This window comes from Marmota monax, unplaced genomic scaffold (genome assembly GCF_021218885.2).
Source record: "Marmota monax isolate L192 unplaced genomic scaffold, Marmota_monax_Labrador192_F-V1.1 WCK01_AAM20220418_F8-fsc00326, whole genome shotgun sequence".
In the NCBI taxonomy this organism is placed as follows: domain Eukaryota; kingdom Metazoa; phylum Chordata; class Mammalia; order Rodentia; family Sciuridae; genus Marmota; species Marmota monax.
The window spans coordinates 629202-648725 of NW_026693533.1; the positions used below are offsets into that span (position 1 = coordinate 629202).

At 32.0% G+C, this 19524-nt stretch overlaps 1 protein-coding gene across 8 annotated transcripts in view; it reads right to left on the minus strand.

Moving 5' to 3' along the window:
* Positions 1–208: 208 nt before the first annotated feature.
* The window catches only part of Kcnt2 (potassium sodium-activated channel subfamily T member 2), a 387627-nt gene continuing 368311 nt past the window's right edge, over positions 209–19524 (minus strand). For all 8 annotated transcript variants that reach the window (XM_058583690.1, XM_058583689.1, XM_058583687.1 and 5 more), the window contains 2 exons: positions 11061–11145; positions 209–2861 (listed from right to left, as the gene is read on the minus strand). In XM_058583690.1, the coding sequence (XP_058439673.1) occupies positions 2750–2861; positions 11061–11145 (197 nt within the window). In that variant the 3' untranslated portion in view covers positions 209–2749. The remainder of the gene's footprint in view (positions 2862–11060; positions 11146–19524) is intronic.

Here is a 19524-nt window from a genome sequence, read left to right on the forward strand (position 1 = left end):
TCTTCTGTCTTGTCATAGTAAAATTACTATTCAGAATCTATTATGATAAAAAGTAATTTATTATTTATGGCTTAATTAAGTTCTCTCTCTTCCAATGGGATTCCTTTGATGTTTATCTTGGATTTGAAATATAAAAGTAACAAAAATGAATTTTATAGTTACAAAACATACTTTGTGTAAACAAGTTTTGGCAAAAATCACAAATAGGTTTCATCATCAGAAATAATTTTATTATTTATTCTAAAGCAATTCAATGTAACTGGTAGCAAAATGGTACACAGACAATAAACAGAACCAATTCCCATAGGGCTACAAGGACCATTATTGACTTTATGTTTTATTTTCAATGTGCTAGTGTAATTATTTTAAAAAGGCAACAGTTTGTTAAAATTATTTTATAAGCATGTTTTATTTTTTTAAATAACCCGAGAGACTAATAAACTATTATTATTATAGCAAGCTGATATGAACTCTGTCAAATATTAAATTTGGGATAACGTTTATAATAAAAAATAATTACTTTAAAAGTTATCAAACAAAATTTTTAGTCTTATAGGAAATATAATTATATCCTAGCTTAAAATCCTAGTCTTAACAACTGTCAAAATGCAAAAATACTAAACTTCAGATCTTGTGGGGAAATAGAAGATTTGTAAAATCTTATTTTATTCCTAAAAATAACCATAATGGAGTAAAAAAATGTCAACTCAAAGAAACATCATATTTGACTATCAGTGTGCAAATATGAAACAAGTTCAGTATGTTCCTTATTTGTTTCCATTATATCATTAGTTCAATTCTGCCGTCAATTTTAACAATTATATGATAGGTGTATTTGTCAAATATATTTGACATTTATAACATACACACACATATATGCATACAATCAGTAAGTTTTAAGGCATGCTCCCAATTTTAAATAACTTGTCATAATTCTACTTCTCTAACCAATTAGAGAAGAATAAAGAGAGCTTCTCTCTGGAGAGAAATTGTTGGTGTTCTTGCCATTCTAAAATATGGGTATTGCAAATTATATTTAAAAATTTTAAAAAAACTCATTTCACTCCCCAAGTCCAAATGTGCAATGACAATATTCTTTGATTTCATATTGTATATCTTTCATTTTTTCCTATGTAATTATTAGGGAAATATTAGGATTTCTTTATATTTTTAAAAAATAAATTTCTATTTTCCTTTCAGTTGATCTGCTTCATTATTTTGTAAAAAGGACAGAAATGTTCCGTACTATTCTTGAGGTCCTAGTATTATTTCATGAATGGAAACTCAATGTCAAATTAAGGAATTTTAAAAAATAGGCAATTAGAAGAAAAATATATTAAAAAATTTAGCAAAGTCTATCCCACAGTAACACTTTAACACCCTTCTACCACCAGGCAAACTATCTGTGCTTTCTCTTGTACTTTTTGGTCTATTTATATAGGGAAGGAAAACAATCCAGACAAAAGCATTAGTGTCTCCAAGGGCCAATTTATATTTAAATTTATAACTGTCAAATTCTGAAAAATTCATGTTAAATTTAAAGGGCAAGGATTACCTATTCTTTAATGCTCATTCCTCACCAAGTTCAAATACAATAATATGGATGATTTCCAAAATTCCATAACAGCATCTTTGTCTTATCCATTTTTATGATTTATTTTAGTTTCTGTTTACTCATTGTCCTCTACATTGGTCATTTTCCCAAAATTGAAACAAAAAAATTTTAACATCCTATTTTGAGGGCAATTATTTTAATGCCAAAGACATATGGAGGATGTTTAAGATTTTGACATATTTCTGTAGTCCATAAAAAGTACAAATATTTTTCCTTCAATTTTAAATTATTTTTCTGGTGAAATTAAATACATAGATATATGAAAAATGTTAAAGTTCAAGAGTCTAATGAAAATCATTTCTGCATATTTCAGAAATCCAGTTACTGTTTCAATTTTTGGAATAAAATTAAAATCAACAACTGTTTATTAAGTGTTTTCTCTATGCTAGGCATTCTTTTAGGAGAATAATATTTACTTTTTAATACACTTTTCTTAGCATAAAGTGTGTGCTGGTTATAAGGTCACCAAAATATTCAGTACTTCATATTTCTTTTTATGTTTTAATTTCTTCTGTGTAATTAAACATGCTATGAACATCTCAAATTCTAAACTAATATATCATATGAAAAGGCAGACAGAAAGGGTTAAAATGACTTTAAGATTTGTATGCTAAAGCAAACTCTGATTCTTACACAAAAATCAGCCACACAAGTTTGTTGGGTAATCTCTAGGCAGAGAAGACTAGACATTTATGATGAGCTCAGTTTTATAAAACAGCAAGTTTAAAGAATATGCTGACACATTTATTTTTAAGAGGAGTAACAATCTTCAATGTCCTTTGGGACATACCAAATACTAAAATTTTTCATTACTTCATAAAACCTTAATTTTTGTTAAGGTGGCTTCATATAGTTCAATTTACTGTCAAAGAGTTGAATATCACATTTAATTTTTTTTGTTTTACTTTTGGTTTTCAGATTCATTCCACTGTTGTCTTTTAAGTAGTAATAGGGGAAGTACCAATAAATAATACATAGAGTTTCAAAATGATCTATACTTCTAAGAGAATAGATTTTTGCTTTAGTAGGAAAGAGTTAAATATATTTCAGTATAGTTTCTTTTAATTTCTGCAACACTTTTGCTGTTTCAAGCAAGATCCTTATAGGAAAAAGTAGTCTCTTATTTTCCTTTTATCAAAGTTGAGTTTCCTCCCTTGAGTCTTGATTAGTGGCATTGCAGATGCTGTTTTTCCGACTGGGTTCACTATTTGGAAGGTAAGCCAGTGGATCTGGTCGGATTAAGTATCTGATGAAAGAGAAAACAGGAAATCACTTTGCAATAGTAAATAAAGGCAACATTATTTGACACTGACACAGTGGATTTCTACTTTGTAATGAGCTCTGATTTCAGGTTATCAAAACTGTTTTCTTTAAACAAAACTAATGAAAAGACCAATTGGTGGAAAGACTAACTATTGAGTTAGTCTATAAAATTTTGCAAGGTTTATATTATTCTTTCTATACATGATAAGATAATGATAATGAATACTGATGAATCATAATGAGTCATGAATTATATCACTACTTTTCAATTGTGATCCATTTCAGCATTGTCATCATCTTATTCATTTTTATGATTTATTTTAGTTTTCTATTGACTCACTATCTCTTCCATTGGTCATTTTTCTATCAAGGAGGTGGGCATCCTAGACATCATTCTTTCATTACTTAAATTCTCAATTTTATTTATTTTATTCATAAAATGAGAAGTTTGATTAAGTAATTCCTATGACCTTTCTAATTTAAAAATATAATTATATAAAATTAATGATTTAATAAGTATTGCAGTGCATATTATGCATGATAATACTTGAGTATTCATTTAAAATTAGTTTAGTGTTCATCTAAAATTAAATGATGTTATAATGAGAATAAAAATGCATAAAAATAATTTTTAATTCATTCTACAAACAAATAGAAAAAAAATGTTCATCTGCCAAACTCAAACTTTTCATTAATGGTAGGATTTGTTTTAAGATGGATGTTTTACTTCACACTGTGAAATGATCTCTGTCAACAGCACCCACCTCTTGGGCACCTGTAGGACCAGTGCTAGCATCTGGCAATACAAAGTAGTTTCAGTCTCAAAATCTCACTCCTGCCCTGCAGGAGACTAGAGTATAGCTTCTGAAGCATATATAAAGAAGACAGGAAATTTCAAACAGCCACAAAGAAGAGCAGAGAGAGTTGGGAACTACTTTCTCTTAAGAGATTTGAGTTGAACTTGTCACTGCAGGTGTGAGAAGAGAGGAGGGGGGAGGCCATTCCTGAGCTGGACAACTAGGGGAACAGAGGAAGGGCTGTTCCTAATATGCTTAGAAAATGTGTTTGACTTCACATGACTGGTGAGACCAAGAAACAGTGGTAGGCAGAGTCAGAAAGAAAGGTAAGAAATAGCTAATGAAGGATCTTCAGCTTCAGGGAAAAACAATTTTTTTGGTTGTTGTTCCAAAGGTAGTGGGAAGCCACTGATGGTTAGGAAGGAAGAGGATAGCAAATGTAATGCAAGATTCCAAGACAGTTTTTTCCAGGTAAAAATGAAAGCAATATTTTATGTTCCTATAATGATTTCAGGAGGAAGTAGAAAATATGAATGGAGCAATCAATTAAAAAGTGAGAACTCAATGAAAATCATAATTTTCTCTTAAGGATTAAAGGTAAAATATTTATAAAATATAGCCCTTAATTTAAATGAGAGAGTATTAAAAGCACTGCAGTCTATTTTCTTCAATCAAAAGTTGAGAGTAGTGTCTTTGAATCTGTTTACTGGATTTTGCTGTCTTTGTACACTATTTTATAATTACTTAAAATATCAATAGCATTATAGATCAATGAAGAAAATTAATAGTGCACATTAAGCCCTTTAATGCCATATCATCTAGTGATTTTTTTAATCAAATTAATGCTGCCAGTTCAATTGGAATGAACTTTTGAAGGTAAATTTTTAGAATAACATAAAAGGCACATATATAATCCATTATCCATTAAATTCATTGATGTTGTGACAAAAGTTTCTTTCCCTATTGTTATCACTATTATAAGTGTAATAAAGCAAATTTCTTAAGCTGTATTTTTAAATATTTTTAGTTGTAAATGGACACAATAACTTTATTGTATTTATTTATCTTTATGTGGTATTGAGATCAAACCCAGTGCCTCATATGTGCTAGGCAAGCACTCTACCATTGAACTACAACACAACCTTATGCTGTATTTTTATATGCTACTTATGATGGAATTTTTTTATGATAATTTGTCATCACTCAAATTCTACTAAAATATATTTCAGTGCCACAAACATAGATTATTGCAATGATGTAATAATGGTTTGTATAGAAGTCAAGTTGGGATTTTAGATTAAAACTAACAGAAGAATAAAAGCATCCAGGGGAGAAAAAGGTCCAAACATATATGCATTTTACCTGTATACATTATACCATATATGATTTATTTATAAGCTGAAAGATTTCAGAAATAATTTAGTCAAATACATACATATATGATATGGGAATATGTCCATAGACTTCAAAGGAAAACAATATATTTTTGATAATTCTTTCAAAAAATAATCATGGAAAATAATTTTGTTAGGGTTAAGATACTTAACCTATTTTGAAATACAAGTAAAGTAAGCATAATTAAATGAAAACTATATAATGAATACAATTGTATTATTTGGAAAGAAGTATAAGAAGGTTCATACTAATGGGGTAGCCTGAAGAATTCATAGATATTGCTTATATTTATGTGTTTAAAGAAAAGAATATTTTTAAAATAATTTATTTATTTATTTCACCCTCCCTAAAACCAAACACTACTCTATAAGCTAACATTCAGTTTTCTATTCTTTTTCATTTATACACTTCTTTGGAAAAAGTCATTCCCATTTAGCTTCCTTAATCTCTAAAACTAAAAAAAAAAAAAAAAAAACTTCCAATGTAGAACTAACTGATCTTCAAAGCTGCAGTATTATATATCTATATGCTTTCTAGACATTTCTGCTTAGCACTTAGAAATATATCTAGATCCAGTTCATTATCTTTTTCCTCCAGTCAACAATCCCTCTTTCCAGTTTGAGAAATTGGTAGACTCCTTCTTCCTCAATTCCCACATCAGTAATGAAGTATCATTCTTTGCCTCCATACATATATTTACATAGGAACTTACCTTTACAACCCATTGTCTTGATACTGTGACAGGTTATCTCCCTCATGCCTGCTTCTGAACTGCTTTCCCTACTTTCAGGCCCATTTCAACCATAATCCACCCTGCCAATCAGTTCCATTGCTTTCTGCAGAATTTCTTTTTTACAATTAGCATACCTGAGGGGTGACATCAGCACAATGGATGAGGAGAGGTGTCTGGCACCTTTCCCTCCAAAATAAAGAACCAAATCAAGGGGCTATTTCTCTGGAGTGTTTAAAAAAGAAGACCAAAGTTCAGTGGGAAGTTGCAGAGATGTCATTGAAGAGACATGGAAACTTTATAAAGAAGGGAACTGAGTAAACAGCATCTTCTGTACATCTCCCAATATCAAGTCTGAACCAAAAAACTTCATGTGGAGGTCCCACTTAGGCAGAAGAACCCCAGTAGTCTCATTCACACCATAGACACCCTAAGCATTTACTGCTGGAGATCCATCCCCACAGTCCTTGAAGGTCTTGAACCCAGCTTGGGGAGCTGTGGGTTATTATACCAGTGTATTATCATCAACAAAGAGCACAGAACACACTGTGCCCTTCCCTGTCCAGGCGCCTGCAGAACACCATCTTGAGATCCTACCCACCCATGTTCCTGTGAGGTAGCCAGATATCTAAGGCCTGCAAACCAGCTGAATTCCCCTGCCTACCCTCCCACAGTCCCCAGCAAGCAGCTGGGCAGCCTTCCCTGAGTGGCTCAGCCTGATAAGGTTTGGGGAAGCAGATAGGCCTCCCCACCATACACCTCCAGCCTGGGAAACAGATGGGAGGCCAGATCACCCATAGTTAGCCTGGGGAAGCAGCTGAACCACCCCTAAACAGGTTGGCCAACAGAGGCTCAACAGATGGGCAGCTACACCTAACAACCGCTGGCAGGATACCCTGAACTGCTCAAACTACAGGTGCCCTAGGAAGCAAAAGGGCAACTTTACCTATTCTCCTGAAGCTACTAGAAGTAGCAGGAAGCCTCTCTTGAGAAAATTAGATGACTGAGGACCAGAATTGTATCCAGAACCCCAGGAAACAGCCAAGTAACCTGTCCTGAATGATTTAGTCCATAAAGGCCTTTGGAAGCATGTGGATAGCCCCATCCGCATATCTTCAACCCCAGAAAACAGCTGGACTGCCTATCCAAAGCAGGCTGGGGATAGATCTTGCTAAGTCACCTATGTAGCTCTGGGATATTTAAGGACAACCTAGTCATTCCTGTCTGTGTAGCCTGGCTCCTGCATGGCTTTTAAAAGATGATAGGTAACCTTGCTCTGCTACCAGGATCACTGCTCCACAACACCTATTTCCACAGAGGCAGCCCCATTTCCACACAGCCCTCAGAAACAGATGGATGCTCTGTCTATACTGATGGTCCAGGTCCATCTTACCAGCGTGAGCGTTCCAGACTGGATCCACTGGATCCTGACATAACCTATGGAACATAATAGGTACCCTACAGGTGCAGTCAAGAGCAAATTATTAAGAGCCACTAACTAACCAACCACATCCAAGAGGGTTGCATCCCTGCTGGCAATGCAAACCATGACCTCTATGGCCTAGGCTGCTGAGACACTCCCGGGCATCACCAGCATTGATATTGACTATGGAAGCTGCACAGACAAGACCGTAAGGCACCTATGTGGAACCACAACAAATATAGCCTCTCTAGACCCTAGGTCATCACAGAAAATTATGTAACTGAGAAAACCATATTATAAAATTAGTAGAGGCAACTGACCCTTCAGTTACACAATTACCAGTGTACAGACACAAGGAGCATGAAAAGGAGAACATAATGTGACATCTCCAAAGGAACACAAGGACTCTAGCAACAGACTCCAAAGAAGAACAAGTTGACTAATTACCTGGCAAATAATTTAAAACAATGACTTTAAGAAAACTCAATACAATAGGAGAGAATACAGACAGAACAGTCAATAAAATTGGGAATGTAATTCATGATCTAAGTGAAAAAGTCAGCAAAGTCAGAGTTCATAAAAAAGAACCAAACAGAAATCTTGGAGCTAAAGAAATCAATAAATGAAATAAAAGAATGAAGAAAGTCTACAAGACTTATAGGACACTAGTAAGCGACCAACATTTGCATTATTGGCATTCCAGAATAAGAAAAGGAAAAAGGCAGAGAAAATCTATTCAAAGAAATAATTGCTGAAATCTTTTAAATCTTGTAAAAGATATGGGCATCCACATTCATAGAACTCAAAGGACTCCTAATAGATTAGACTCAATAACAGGTTCGCTGAGGCATATTACAGGCAAACCGTCAAAATTGCAAGACATTCTCTCTTTGTATTTCTTTCTTCCTTGATTTTCTAAGTCTGGCTTATTTCATTTAGCATAATGTTCTCCAATTCCATTTATTAACCAACAAATGCCATAATTTCCAAGGGGAAGGGAGGAAAAAAGGAAAAAGAGAAGAAAAAGGAAAGAATTTGAGCAAATTATACTATGTGTATGTATGGACATTTCAAAATTCATTCAAATTTAATGTGTAATTATAATGCATCAACTAAAAAGTAAAATAGAAGACAGACTAATTGAGTAGATGAAGAGTATCTGAGGAAGGGTGGAAAAGAGGAAGTACTTTGGTTGAAAGAAAATGGAGAAAACTATATATTCATATATGAATATGTCAAAATGACCCCAATTATTTTAACTATGATGCCCTAAAAATAAATGAATAAGTAAGTAAGAAAAGTTCAATACCAAGAGTGATTTCTAAAAAAATCAAGATCAAAGCATCAAGTCATACATAAGGGAATCCGCATTGGTCTAAAAGCAGACTTCTCAGCAGAATCCTCAAGGGCCAGGAGCGAATGGGGTATATTCAAAGTCTTAAAGGAAAAAGGAAAAACAAAAACAAAAACACAAACAAAATCAAACAAACAACCAAACAAACAAAAAACCCAGCCAGACCTAGAATGCTATACATGGCAAAGTTATATTTCAGAAATGAAGGAAAAATAAAGACTTTCCAAGACCTGCAAAAACTGATAGAATTCATCACCACCAGATCAGCTATACAAGAAATACCTAAGGGAGTCTTCTAGTAGAAGTAAAACAATGATAATTACAATCCTGCAAATGTGCAAGTTTACAAAAATTACTAGCAGAGTCAATATATATAAAAGAGAAGAGAATAAAACCTTATCAATACAGAAAACCATCAAATTACGAAGATGAACAATAAGACAGGAAGAAACGAACACAGGACATGCAAAACAACTACAGAAATTAACCAAAGGAGAAGACTATGGCTTTACTTATCAATAATGAGCTTGTATATAAACAAAATATATTCTGCAAATAAAAGGCTTAAACTGGAGGGATGGATTTAAAAAACAAACAAATGAAAAATGATCCAATGGTAAAATGCCTACAAGAAACTCTTTCATCAGTAAAGGCACACACAGACTGAGAGTGAAGGGACAGAAAAAGATAAGCCAAGCAAACCAAAATGGGAAGCAAGGAGAAATGACAGTTATTTCATATAAAATAGACGTTAAGTCAAAAACTACATGTAGAGATAAAGAAGGTCACTATGTGACGGTAAAGTGATCGATAAAACAAAGAAATAACAATTATAAATATATATACATGTGATGCAAGAGTGTCCAGTTATTTAAAACAAACATTCTTAAATGCTAAATGAAACATCCTTTTATTTTAAAAGGAAAAATGGATCCGGGACAGTAGATTTCAACATCCCACTTTCATCATTGGATAGATCATCCAGACAAAAAATCCATAAAGAGACATTGGAGTTAAACTACACTATAGATTAAATTGACCTAATGACATATCACAAAACATTCCATCCAGCAGTTGCAGAATTGACATTCTTTTCATCCATATGTAGCATATTATCTGGCACAGACCACTGCTGGGCCACAAAACAAGTCTCAAGAAATACCAAAAACTGAAATCATAACATGTTTTTTCTGACCATAGTAAAAGAGGCTAGAAGTCAGTAACAAGAGGTTCTTTAGAAATTTTACAGATACAAGGGAATTAAATAATGTTCTCTGAAATGATAAATGTCAGTGAAGAAATCAAAAGGAAATTTAAAAAAAGTATTAGAAGAAATTGAAAATGAAAACACAACATAGCAAAATCTATGTAATACAGTAAAAACAGTACTAAGAAGGAAGTTTTTTTTTTTAAAGAGAGAGAGAGAGAGAGAGAGAGAGAGAGAGAGAGAGAATTTTTTTAATATTTATTTTTTAGTTTTCGGTGGACACAACATCTTTATTTTATTTTTATGTGGTGCTGAGGATCAAACCCAGCACCCCGCGCATGCCAGGGGAGCGCGCTACTGCTTGAGCCACATCCTCAGCCCCATAGAAAGAAGCTTTTAAAAATACACACCTACATTACAAAAAGGATTTCAAATAATCCAATGGTACAACTCAGGGAAGGAGAAAAGCAAGACTAAACCTCACTCAAAATTAGTGGAAGGAAATAAATAATCAAGAGCAGAACATAAATAAAATAAAGAGAAAAAAAATCATACTTATATATATGTAGATACAAATAAATTATCAACAAAGTGAAGTCTCTGACTAATGTTTTCCTCCTTAAATATACTTTTATTAATTAATTATGTGAAATTTGAAGTCAAAGAAAATGTCTTAATTATCATCATATCACATCTTTAAGATAATATTATTACTGTAGTCTATGTAAAATCTATATTTTTCAATGAATCGGATTTCCTAATGGACCTTTTTCTAATTTTTAGAATGTCGGTATTATAATTTTAGTGCACATTAATTATACAAATCAGTGGATTTCACTTTGGCAATTTTATATATGCATGCATTGAGCTTTGATCGTGTCCCTCCTCCCTTCTCTTCATGTGTTTTGACCTATTTTACTTTAGCTCTCAGGAACTCTATGGTATTTAGAATTAAGTAGTGTGGAATATTTCAGGTTTTCCTTTGAGTTGTTTTCTTATTGTACCACAAGTTTTATTTCCTCAAATAAATATAGAATTCATGCCACTATTTCCTTCTTTGTTCCACCTTTCATGTCCTTTCTTTTAAATAACCCTATAATTTTTATAGTATTGTAATAAGGAACACATCACATGCACATTTTTAATCAGAAATAGACTTTATAAGCATTTGTATCACAGAAAAATAAGGGGCTATAGTGGTAACATATAAAATTTATACAGAAATTAGTAGTTTTCTAAAAATGCATGTCCAATATAAGATATGAGATCAACTTACACAACATCATTGAGTTCAAGCCTGGTATCTGGAGATGGGTTAATCAGGATGTAGGAGAGGGTACTTTGATGATCATTCATTTCATCTAGAAGATAAATAAATGCCAAGTTTGTTATATTATTTACAGAAAATGACAGGAATTATTGCAGATCATCCTTTGTTCAAACCATGCACTTGTCAATGAGAACTTGCTACAAATGTCACCACAGTATGACTGGGTATATAAGTTTGACTATTTTCAAATTATTGTCATTGGAAATATCTGACAGGTATCCATTTGTTGTCCCAATAGATGAAAGAAAAAAGTACCTAATTCTCTTCCGAGCAAACATAGTTGGAGTTATTACACTGAAAAAAACATTTCTACTAAAGAAATGGCTGGGCTAGTTGATTATTTATTATGCCTTATAAATTATTAAAAATAATTTTGTTTAAAGACAGTTATTCCAGAAAAAGCATTCATATAGTAAATTCTTTGAAAAAATATCTAATTATATAACATTTAGAAAGCATGATAGAAATGTGTCTAAAAACCTTAAAAGTCCCAGAATATGTTCGATTTTATAACCTAATATATTTAAATAAGCCATCCTGTTTTTTTTTTTTTTTTGGAAAATGCAAAGCATCCTATGAAATTAAATTTAACCATATTTAAAAAAAGTAAGTGTACCATTGAATCACTTGTTTTTCATCTAAATCACTAAATATTAAAATAAAGAATGTACAATTTTAATTTTGTTAATTCACTCTGAAAACATCCTTAAGGAGGAGGTTAGCACTATGCAGGTGCAATAGCTTAGATGTAGCCTGAATTGTGTGTCCCAAAGGTTCATGTGTTGGAAGGTTGGTCCTCACTATGGAGACACGGGAGTGGTAGACCTTAAAAGGTTGATCTAGGGGTTGGTCATTGGAGGCACTGTCCTCAGAAGGGACTGGGACAATCCTCTGAGCTAGTTCTAATAAGAGCAAGTTGTTATAAAAGAGTAAGACTGGCAGCTCCTGGCATTCTGCCTTCCTGTTTCACCTTGGGATTTCTCCATTTCATATATACTCCTGCCATGAGGTGATGTAGCCAAGGGGACCATTACCATGGCTCAATCAACAGGACCATCCAATCTTGGGTATTCTGCCTCCAAAACTGTGAGTTAAAGAAACTTCTTTATAGAGTGCCCAAATTAAAGTTAATAAACATAATTCATCCCATGGGTAATCTGTATATCCTGTGAGGATACTCTTAACAAATCCTGCTCCATGGCCATAGAATATTTTTGCGTTTTTTCTGTTGCAAGTAAGCACGCTTCCTGAAGGAACTACTAAGTTTTACAGTTTGATCAAAATTCTAAAAATAAATTTCATACTAATGAAGAGACATCAATACTTAAATAACTGTATTATAGTAGAGATCTTATAAGACCAGCATGACTGACCTTGATTAAAAAATAACAGCTGTCCTAGAAGATATGTTATTTTTATAAAATAAAATTGGCCACTGTGTTCATGTGACTAGAAAACTATCACACTAACATGAAAGACAACATTTTCACTTGTGGTATTTCAAACAGATATGCAAGAATACTTATTTTTAATGTTCACAAATAAAAATTCTTACAAAGAAAAACTAACCATAAGTTTACCAATGTAACTATTATAGTCATAGGCTCATCAAGTTAATATTCAAATAAAAGAATATAATTTGGTTGAAAGTCTATGGGTTAGATACAAAAACTTGAATCTTATAATAACGTTAGGGTTATAGGCAAAATGGATAATTCCCAGTGAAATATGAATTATAGGTAAACAACTTATAGTTGGTTTTAATATAAATATGTCCCAAAGACTATATGTGACATTCTACAATTATTTGTTGTTTATCTGAAATTCAGATTCCACTGGGAATTCAGTATTTTTATTTGCTAAATCTAGCAATTATACGTGTGAATAGATAGTTCACTAAACTAGCTGGAACCTGGAATCCAACTAGTATAAACTGATGTTTTCTCGAAATATGGTCCATTCCAGCATAATGAATAATGCACAAAGAGAACATAATCAGAATGATTTCTCCTTATGCAAAACAGGTTTTTGGTTTGACTAGCACATTAGAATCATACATCATAGTTGGATTCATTTTGACAAAATCATACATTCATGAAGTTTAATTTATAACCATTTCATTCATGGTGACTCCACTCCTCTCTCCCTCACTCCCTCTATTTCCTTTACTCTACTCTACTGTTCTTCAATTCACTCACTTATCTATTTGTTTATAATTGGTATGAAAAGCAATTTTGATTCAAGTCTTTTTTTCTTGAGAAATTTTCCTCTCATGTGAATTTCCACGACTGCTTTTCAAAGAAACTGAAATTGGCAATGCACTATGGAGACTAAATCATATAATCCACCGAAACATACTAGGACTACCAGAAATCTCCTTTTCATTTGGCTACAAATGACACAGTTTCTTGTATAAGCAGTGGAATTACTGAACTATGACACAAGGAAAATATTTTAACAGATAACTTTTCAGACGATATTCACAAATGCTTTGTTGGAAGGTCTGCAGTTGTCTTTTTCTCTTTGTGACTTTGTATTTAAGAAATACTGAGGTTCAAAAAAAAATTATATTGGAGTTACACATAAAAGTCACATTCAACAATAGTTATTATCAGTTGTAAATCTGGTATTTCTGCCTCTATTATTCATTCTCTGTGGTTTTTATTTTAAATTTCTAAATTCTGTATGAGAAAATGATACAAGTTTGCTGGATTGTTAAGACCCCATCATAATAATTATCACTGACTATAGCAAAAACACATAATGATCACAAATGAGGTCTGAACCAAAAGTATAAAACCATACTTATTGACCGAAATAAATTTCCTTTGGTAGGTTTGGTTTCATAAACTCCAAAATCAAAATTCTATTTTTAAAGAAAAAATATCTACTAAGAGAATCTATTGCTAAATATTCACTGTGTTCCGATAAACTCTGATCTTGGCAAATTAACAAACAGCATTATATAGTTTAAATTTCTGCCAGTGAAAGTATCGCTTCAATCTTGAGATAATTATCTAATTAAAATGAGATAATTATCTAAATAAAACTGTTATTATGATAAATTGTTATTATGATAAATTGAAAATATAGAATATCGAAAACTTTATAAGAAATTCTATAGGGTTAAAAAAGTCAAAGAGTACAGAGTATTACAGAGAAACTTATTTTTTCTAAGTTAATTTCTAAATTAATTAGCATATACTTATTCAGTTAAAATTTTCAAGTAGAAAATATTCTTAGTTTGTATAAGTGTATCTTAAATAATGGAAATAAAATCATACTCCTGTAGTTCTTAAAAATTAATTTATGCATACTAATTCACAAATTGTAAATTTAAATTTTTACTATATTTTGTTTGAAATTTTCATTTGAAATATTTTCAGGATTTTTGAAAAAGAAGAATAAAGTTTAAATGTTTCCTGTCAGTTATGAGAGGCCTCACAATGTACCAGTCTTTTTGGTGCCTTGATCATGGACTTCCAGCCTCCATAATTGTGAGAAAACAAACTTCTAATTTAGGCCCCCTAGTTTGTGGTATTTGTTATGATGACCCTAGTAAACAAATATAACTTCTGAAAAAACATGTCCATTATGTAATCTTAATCAAAGAAATATTTTGGATAATAAAATATCAGATTAAGAGGTCCATTTAAGACAAAAGCCTCCTAAACCAGATTGTCTACATTAAAATTCTGGCTCTATCAATGACAAATTATGAGATCTTAGGGAATTCACTTAATTTCACTTATTCTCAATGGGTTTAGTTTCCTCACCTGGAAAACAGGAACAATAGTAGTGTTATCACATAGTTTGTTGTAGAAATAAATTATAAGTAAATAATACAATTTTAAATTAATATATAGTTCTTAGGCATAATGCCTAGTTGATATCAGATATTATGAAAAGATTACCTAATATTATTATAGCAAGCAAAATAAAGCTATAAATTATAAGTAAAATTATAAATTTGTTGGAACATAAAGGTGTTGTCAGGCAAAGGTAGTGGAGTGTTCCAAACCAAGTAGAATGGGAACTGGGACACCTGAGATAGTGCAGTTTAAGAGGAGAAGCAGGCACTAGGGCATGGGCGCAAGTGAACAAAGGGATTAACTGCAAATGATTAACTGCAAATGATGTTGAAAAGGCAACAGGGGTTGGGGGGGTGGGTCGAGATCCCTGAAGGGCTTGTGGATCTTGGATGGGAGTTTGAATTGTATTCTAAGTATAATGAGAAAGCATTTAAAATTTGTCAGGTATGGTAGTGGGGTTGGCAGCATGATCCAGTTTTCTATTAAACATATATTTTTTGCTCTGTGGGAAATGAACTTTGGAAGGGACCAAGTTTAGATTCAGAAATATTAGGCTTTTTTGAAACAGAAACATAGGTGAGAGATGATGGTTATTATGGAGTAATAAATAGGAAGGAAGAGGGAAGCTATATAGAAATGAAAAAGATATGAAGACCAACAGGGGGAGGGAGGGAAGAATGGAGCGAGATAAAGTTTTAAGATGGGAGATACCACACCATGTGAAATCTTTCATATTTATCCACACTTATCATTTTGTGGGTATAAATCCAAACTTCCACCTAACGTTGTTTACATCCTGTCTTAGCAACGTCCTTTAACATTGTTCAGAGTAAAGATACGCTATTAGTGAAATCTCTTAGCATTTGCTGAAATTGTCTTTATTCACCTTCATTTTAGAGAGTGATAATAAATACGTATGTCCGGGTAGACCATATTGTTTTAGGTACACTAGGTAGTACTCCAAAGATGTCTCTCTATGGTTTTTGGATTTGCCAAATTTTTAACAGGATGTCTGTTGACAGATTTCTTCTTTTTTTTTTAAAAAAAAAAGAGTGTGTTTTTTTAATCCTCTGACTCCTTTTGAGATATTTTATCATTTATTTATAGCAATTTTGTATATCATGTCTTGGAATTATTTTTAATGTTATATTACTTGAATATAAATTTTATTCTTGCATATAAGTTATCAAATTCAAAAAAGTGACCATTATTATTTCTTCAAATATTCATTCTCCTCTGTCCTATTGGGATGAAAACTGCAAGTATGTAAGATAACTTGATTTCATCCTAGTGGTAATTAACACTGTATTTTTCATTATTTTTCCCCCATCACTCTCATCAATGCATTTTGGTTAGTCTATCATAATGGCTTTTGCATTTTTATATTATCTTCTGTAGTAGCCATTATGAGGTTAATCCCATGAAGATTTTTATTTCCAATAATGAATTATGCACCTTTAGGAGCTTCAATTTCTCCACATACAGAATATATTGTAATAACTACATTAATACTCATGTTTTCTGTATGTGTTTCATGTGATTGATTTTTCTGCTTGTTTATGGTTCTATTTTCTTATTTTGGGTCGACTTCCTGGACTACCAGCCTGTGAATGGGTTACCTCATTTGATTCACTTCCTTTGGAGAACAAAGGAAGTTAAAGCTTCCTTTTCTCCAATGATTGCACATGATTGATATTTTTTCTAATTATTTAAGTTGAGAGCATAAATAACTGTCAGAACAAGAAATTTGCCTTTTTTTTTTGTTTTAGTACATTTAGATAGCTCATTCTTTACTTTCTTGTTGACTGCTTATTTATTCAACCAATAATAAAATGTTAATAGTAAAAAGTCCACTCAACCAGTTAACATTTTTTCTCAGTTACAAAAATATTTTACTCAAGTTGGTCACGTTTTTCTTACACATATACCAAAACACAACACTTGAATTTCCAGTTGTAAAGATAAAATATAGGTGTAATTAAGTGCAATGAAGTTAATGATGATGGTAAATAAAAGTATTGGTATTACCGTAAAATTAATGTTCTAGGAAGATTATGATACAACTCCATGAAGCAAGAGTATGATTTTAATATATATAGAGATATGGAAAATTCATTGCCTACATATTTTATTTACCATAAATCATCAATTTAGCAATTACCCTTTTTGAAACCTATAGCACTTCTTTAAGAAGAAAAACTTAGTTTGTTTTGTTCAATTAATATTCTATAGACAGAACAATATTATCATATAAAAGCTTTTTTTCTAAGTTCAACCTTGTGAGAATGGTTTCTGGAAATACAGAAAAACTCAAAATCATTTTCTGGGAATCTACATAATATTATATACTCATTCACTTGGATAAAAAGTAAATGATATTTCTCAAAAAAAATGCAATAAAACCCTGGAGTCAATTTGTCATGGAATAATAAACTGTTGATACAGTCATCAGAGTTATGTCAGGAATTTATATTATTTCTTCTTGCTATGAAATATTGCAAAATATTCTAGAAGAAATACATAGCTATGATGCCTTCACTCTATATAATTTATTCTAATTAAATAAATTTTTCTAATCTGTGAAGAATTTTTTACTAGACAAACATACTCCAGTTATTAATTCAATTTTGAGGAATTTTAATCTTAATATCATCAGTGAATTAGAAAAGTATGAAAACAGGTGATGGTTTTACTATCACAAGCCTTAGTATTATACCTATCATACTTTGGGGTAGAAATAGCAATTCTTTCTTGGTAAGTTTGTTTATTTAATTTCCAATTTTAGACAATGACTAAAACTAAGCCATCATGCCGGCTACAGAAAATTTTCAGTGTATCTATTAACTTCTTTAAGCAAATTATAAATTTACAAAAAATAAGACTTTCTGGTGGATATAACGTCTAAATACTATTATTTACCTCTTTGTTGTTCAAATTTTTTTTCTCTTAGTTTCCTTCAGTATTTCTTCTTTTAGAAATAGTATAAACTTTTAAAGATTTGAGGTAAAATTGACTAGCATATGTAATGGTAGTCATATTGAAGATGTACTTGCCAATCAATACATTAAAAATGTCTGCCATTCTGTAAGCTACCATTATGAATCTGTTAATGATTTTAAAAAGTAATTTTAGTGAATGTGAGAGCCATCCTAAATATATTGTTTAAGAAAATGCTAGTTTTTAACAGAACGAAAACAATTATTCACAAATGCAGTATAGTATTGTTATAGTCAGCTTTTCATCACTATGATCAAAATACCTGATGAGAACAATTTCAAGGAAGAAAGATTTATTTTGCCTCACAGTTTCAGAGTTTTCCACCCATAGTCAGGTGACTCCATTGCTTTGGGCTTAATATGAGGCATACATCATGTAGAAGGGTATGGCAGAGAAAAACTGCTCAGATCATGGGAGGCAGGAAGCAAAGAGATCAAATTAGAGAGTGGGGAAGGGTCCAGGGCAAAGACATAGTACTAAAGGAACACCCCCATTGACCTCCTTCCATCACCCATGCCCCATCTGCTACAGTTTTTTCCACCTTCCAGTGGTCCATTCAGCTATCAAAGATTAATCTGGTAATGAGGTCAGAGCACTCATGATCTAACCACTTTCCCCAAACCCTACCTCTGGACACTCATGTAGTGGGGATCAAGACTTGAACACATGAGCTTTGGGGGAGCAGTCCAATTTTAAACTATAACAAGTACATTGGCTAAAAAAATCTTATCACATAAATTTTACTCCTTGGCAATTAAAACTATCATATCACAAGCCTAGGGAAGATTCCATTTATCCTCATTTGATGGTTCTTAAAGAAAAATAGTACCTTGTCCAAGAGCACAGAGCAAGCTGACAGTTCCATGAACACTGAGGTGAACGGTTTTCAAAACTATTCTGAAAAGAATTCATTTAAAAATCAATAAGAAGGGGCTGAGGCTGTGGCTCAATGGTAGCGCACTTGCCTGGAATGTGTGAGGTAGTGGGTTAGATCCTCAGCACCACATATAAGTAAATAAAAAAATAAAGGTCCATTGACAACTAAAAAAATATTTTAAAAAATCAATAAGAAGCAAGTAGAATTTGAAGACTGGCATTTTTGCTATTTTGCCATATCACAGGATTCCTCAAAGTCTTTTGGGCACAAGCAGTTCAGATTTAAAACATATCTGAATATGTACTAGATATGTAATATGTATTATGTATCATCTCAGCAAAGTCTGAAGCAGAAAATTTATACTTGTTCAGTAGAACATGATAATCACAATAAATAGTGTGTATGTGTGTGTGTGTGTATCATATATATATATATATGAGATATGAGATACAATTTCAAGCAGTTTGGGTCAGTTTCTTTATCTGAAGAAGTTTTAGTGCCAAATTTATATAAAATCTTGGTTTTCAGGAATTTTGTATTATGGAATTATTAGTAGAATTGTCTACTTGTAATCTAATCAAAATATTAAGGATAGGTTTGTTTACCTTAGATAATACATGCATGATCATTTCTATTATTTTTAGTAATGTCAATCCTACCTGCTGAGGGAGATCCTGCATGAGAAAACATTAAAAATTTTAATGGTGGTGATAAATAAACAGAA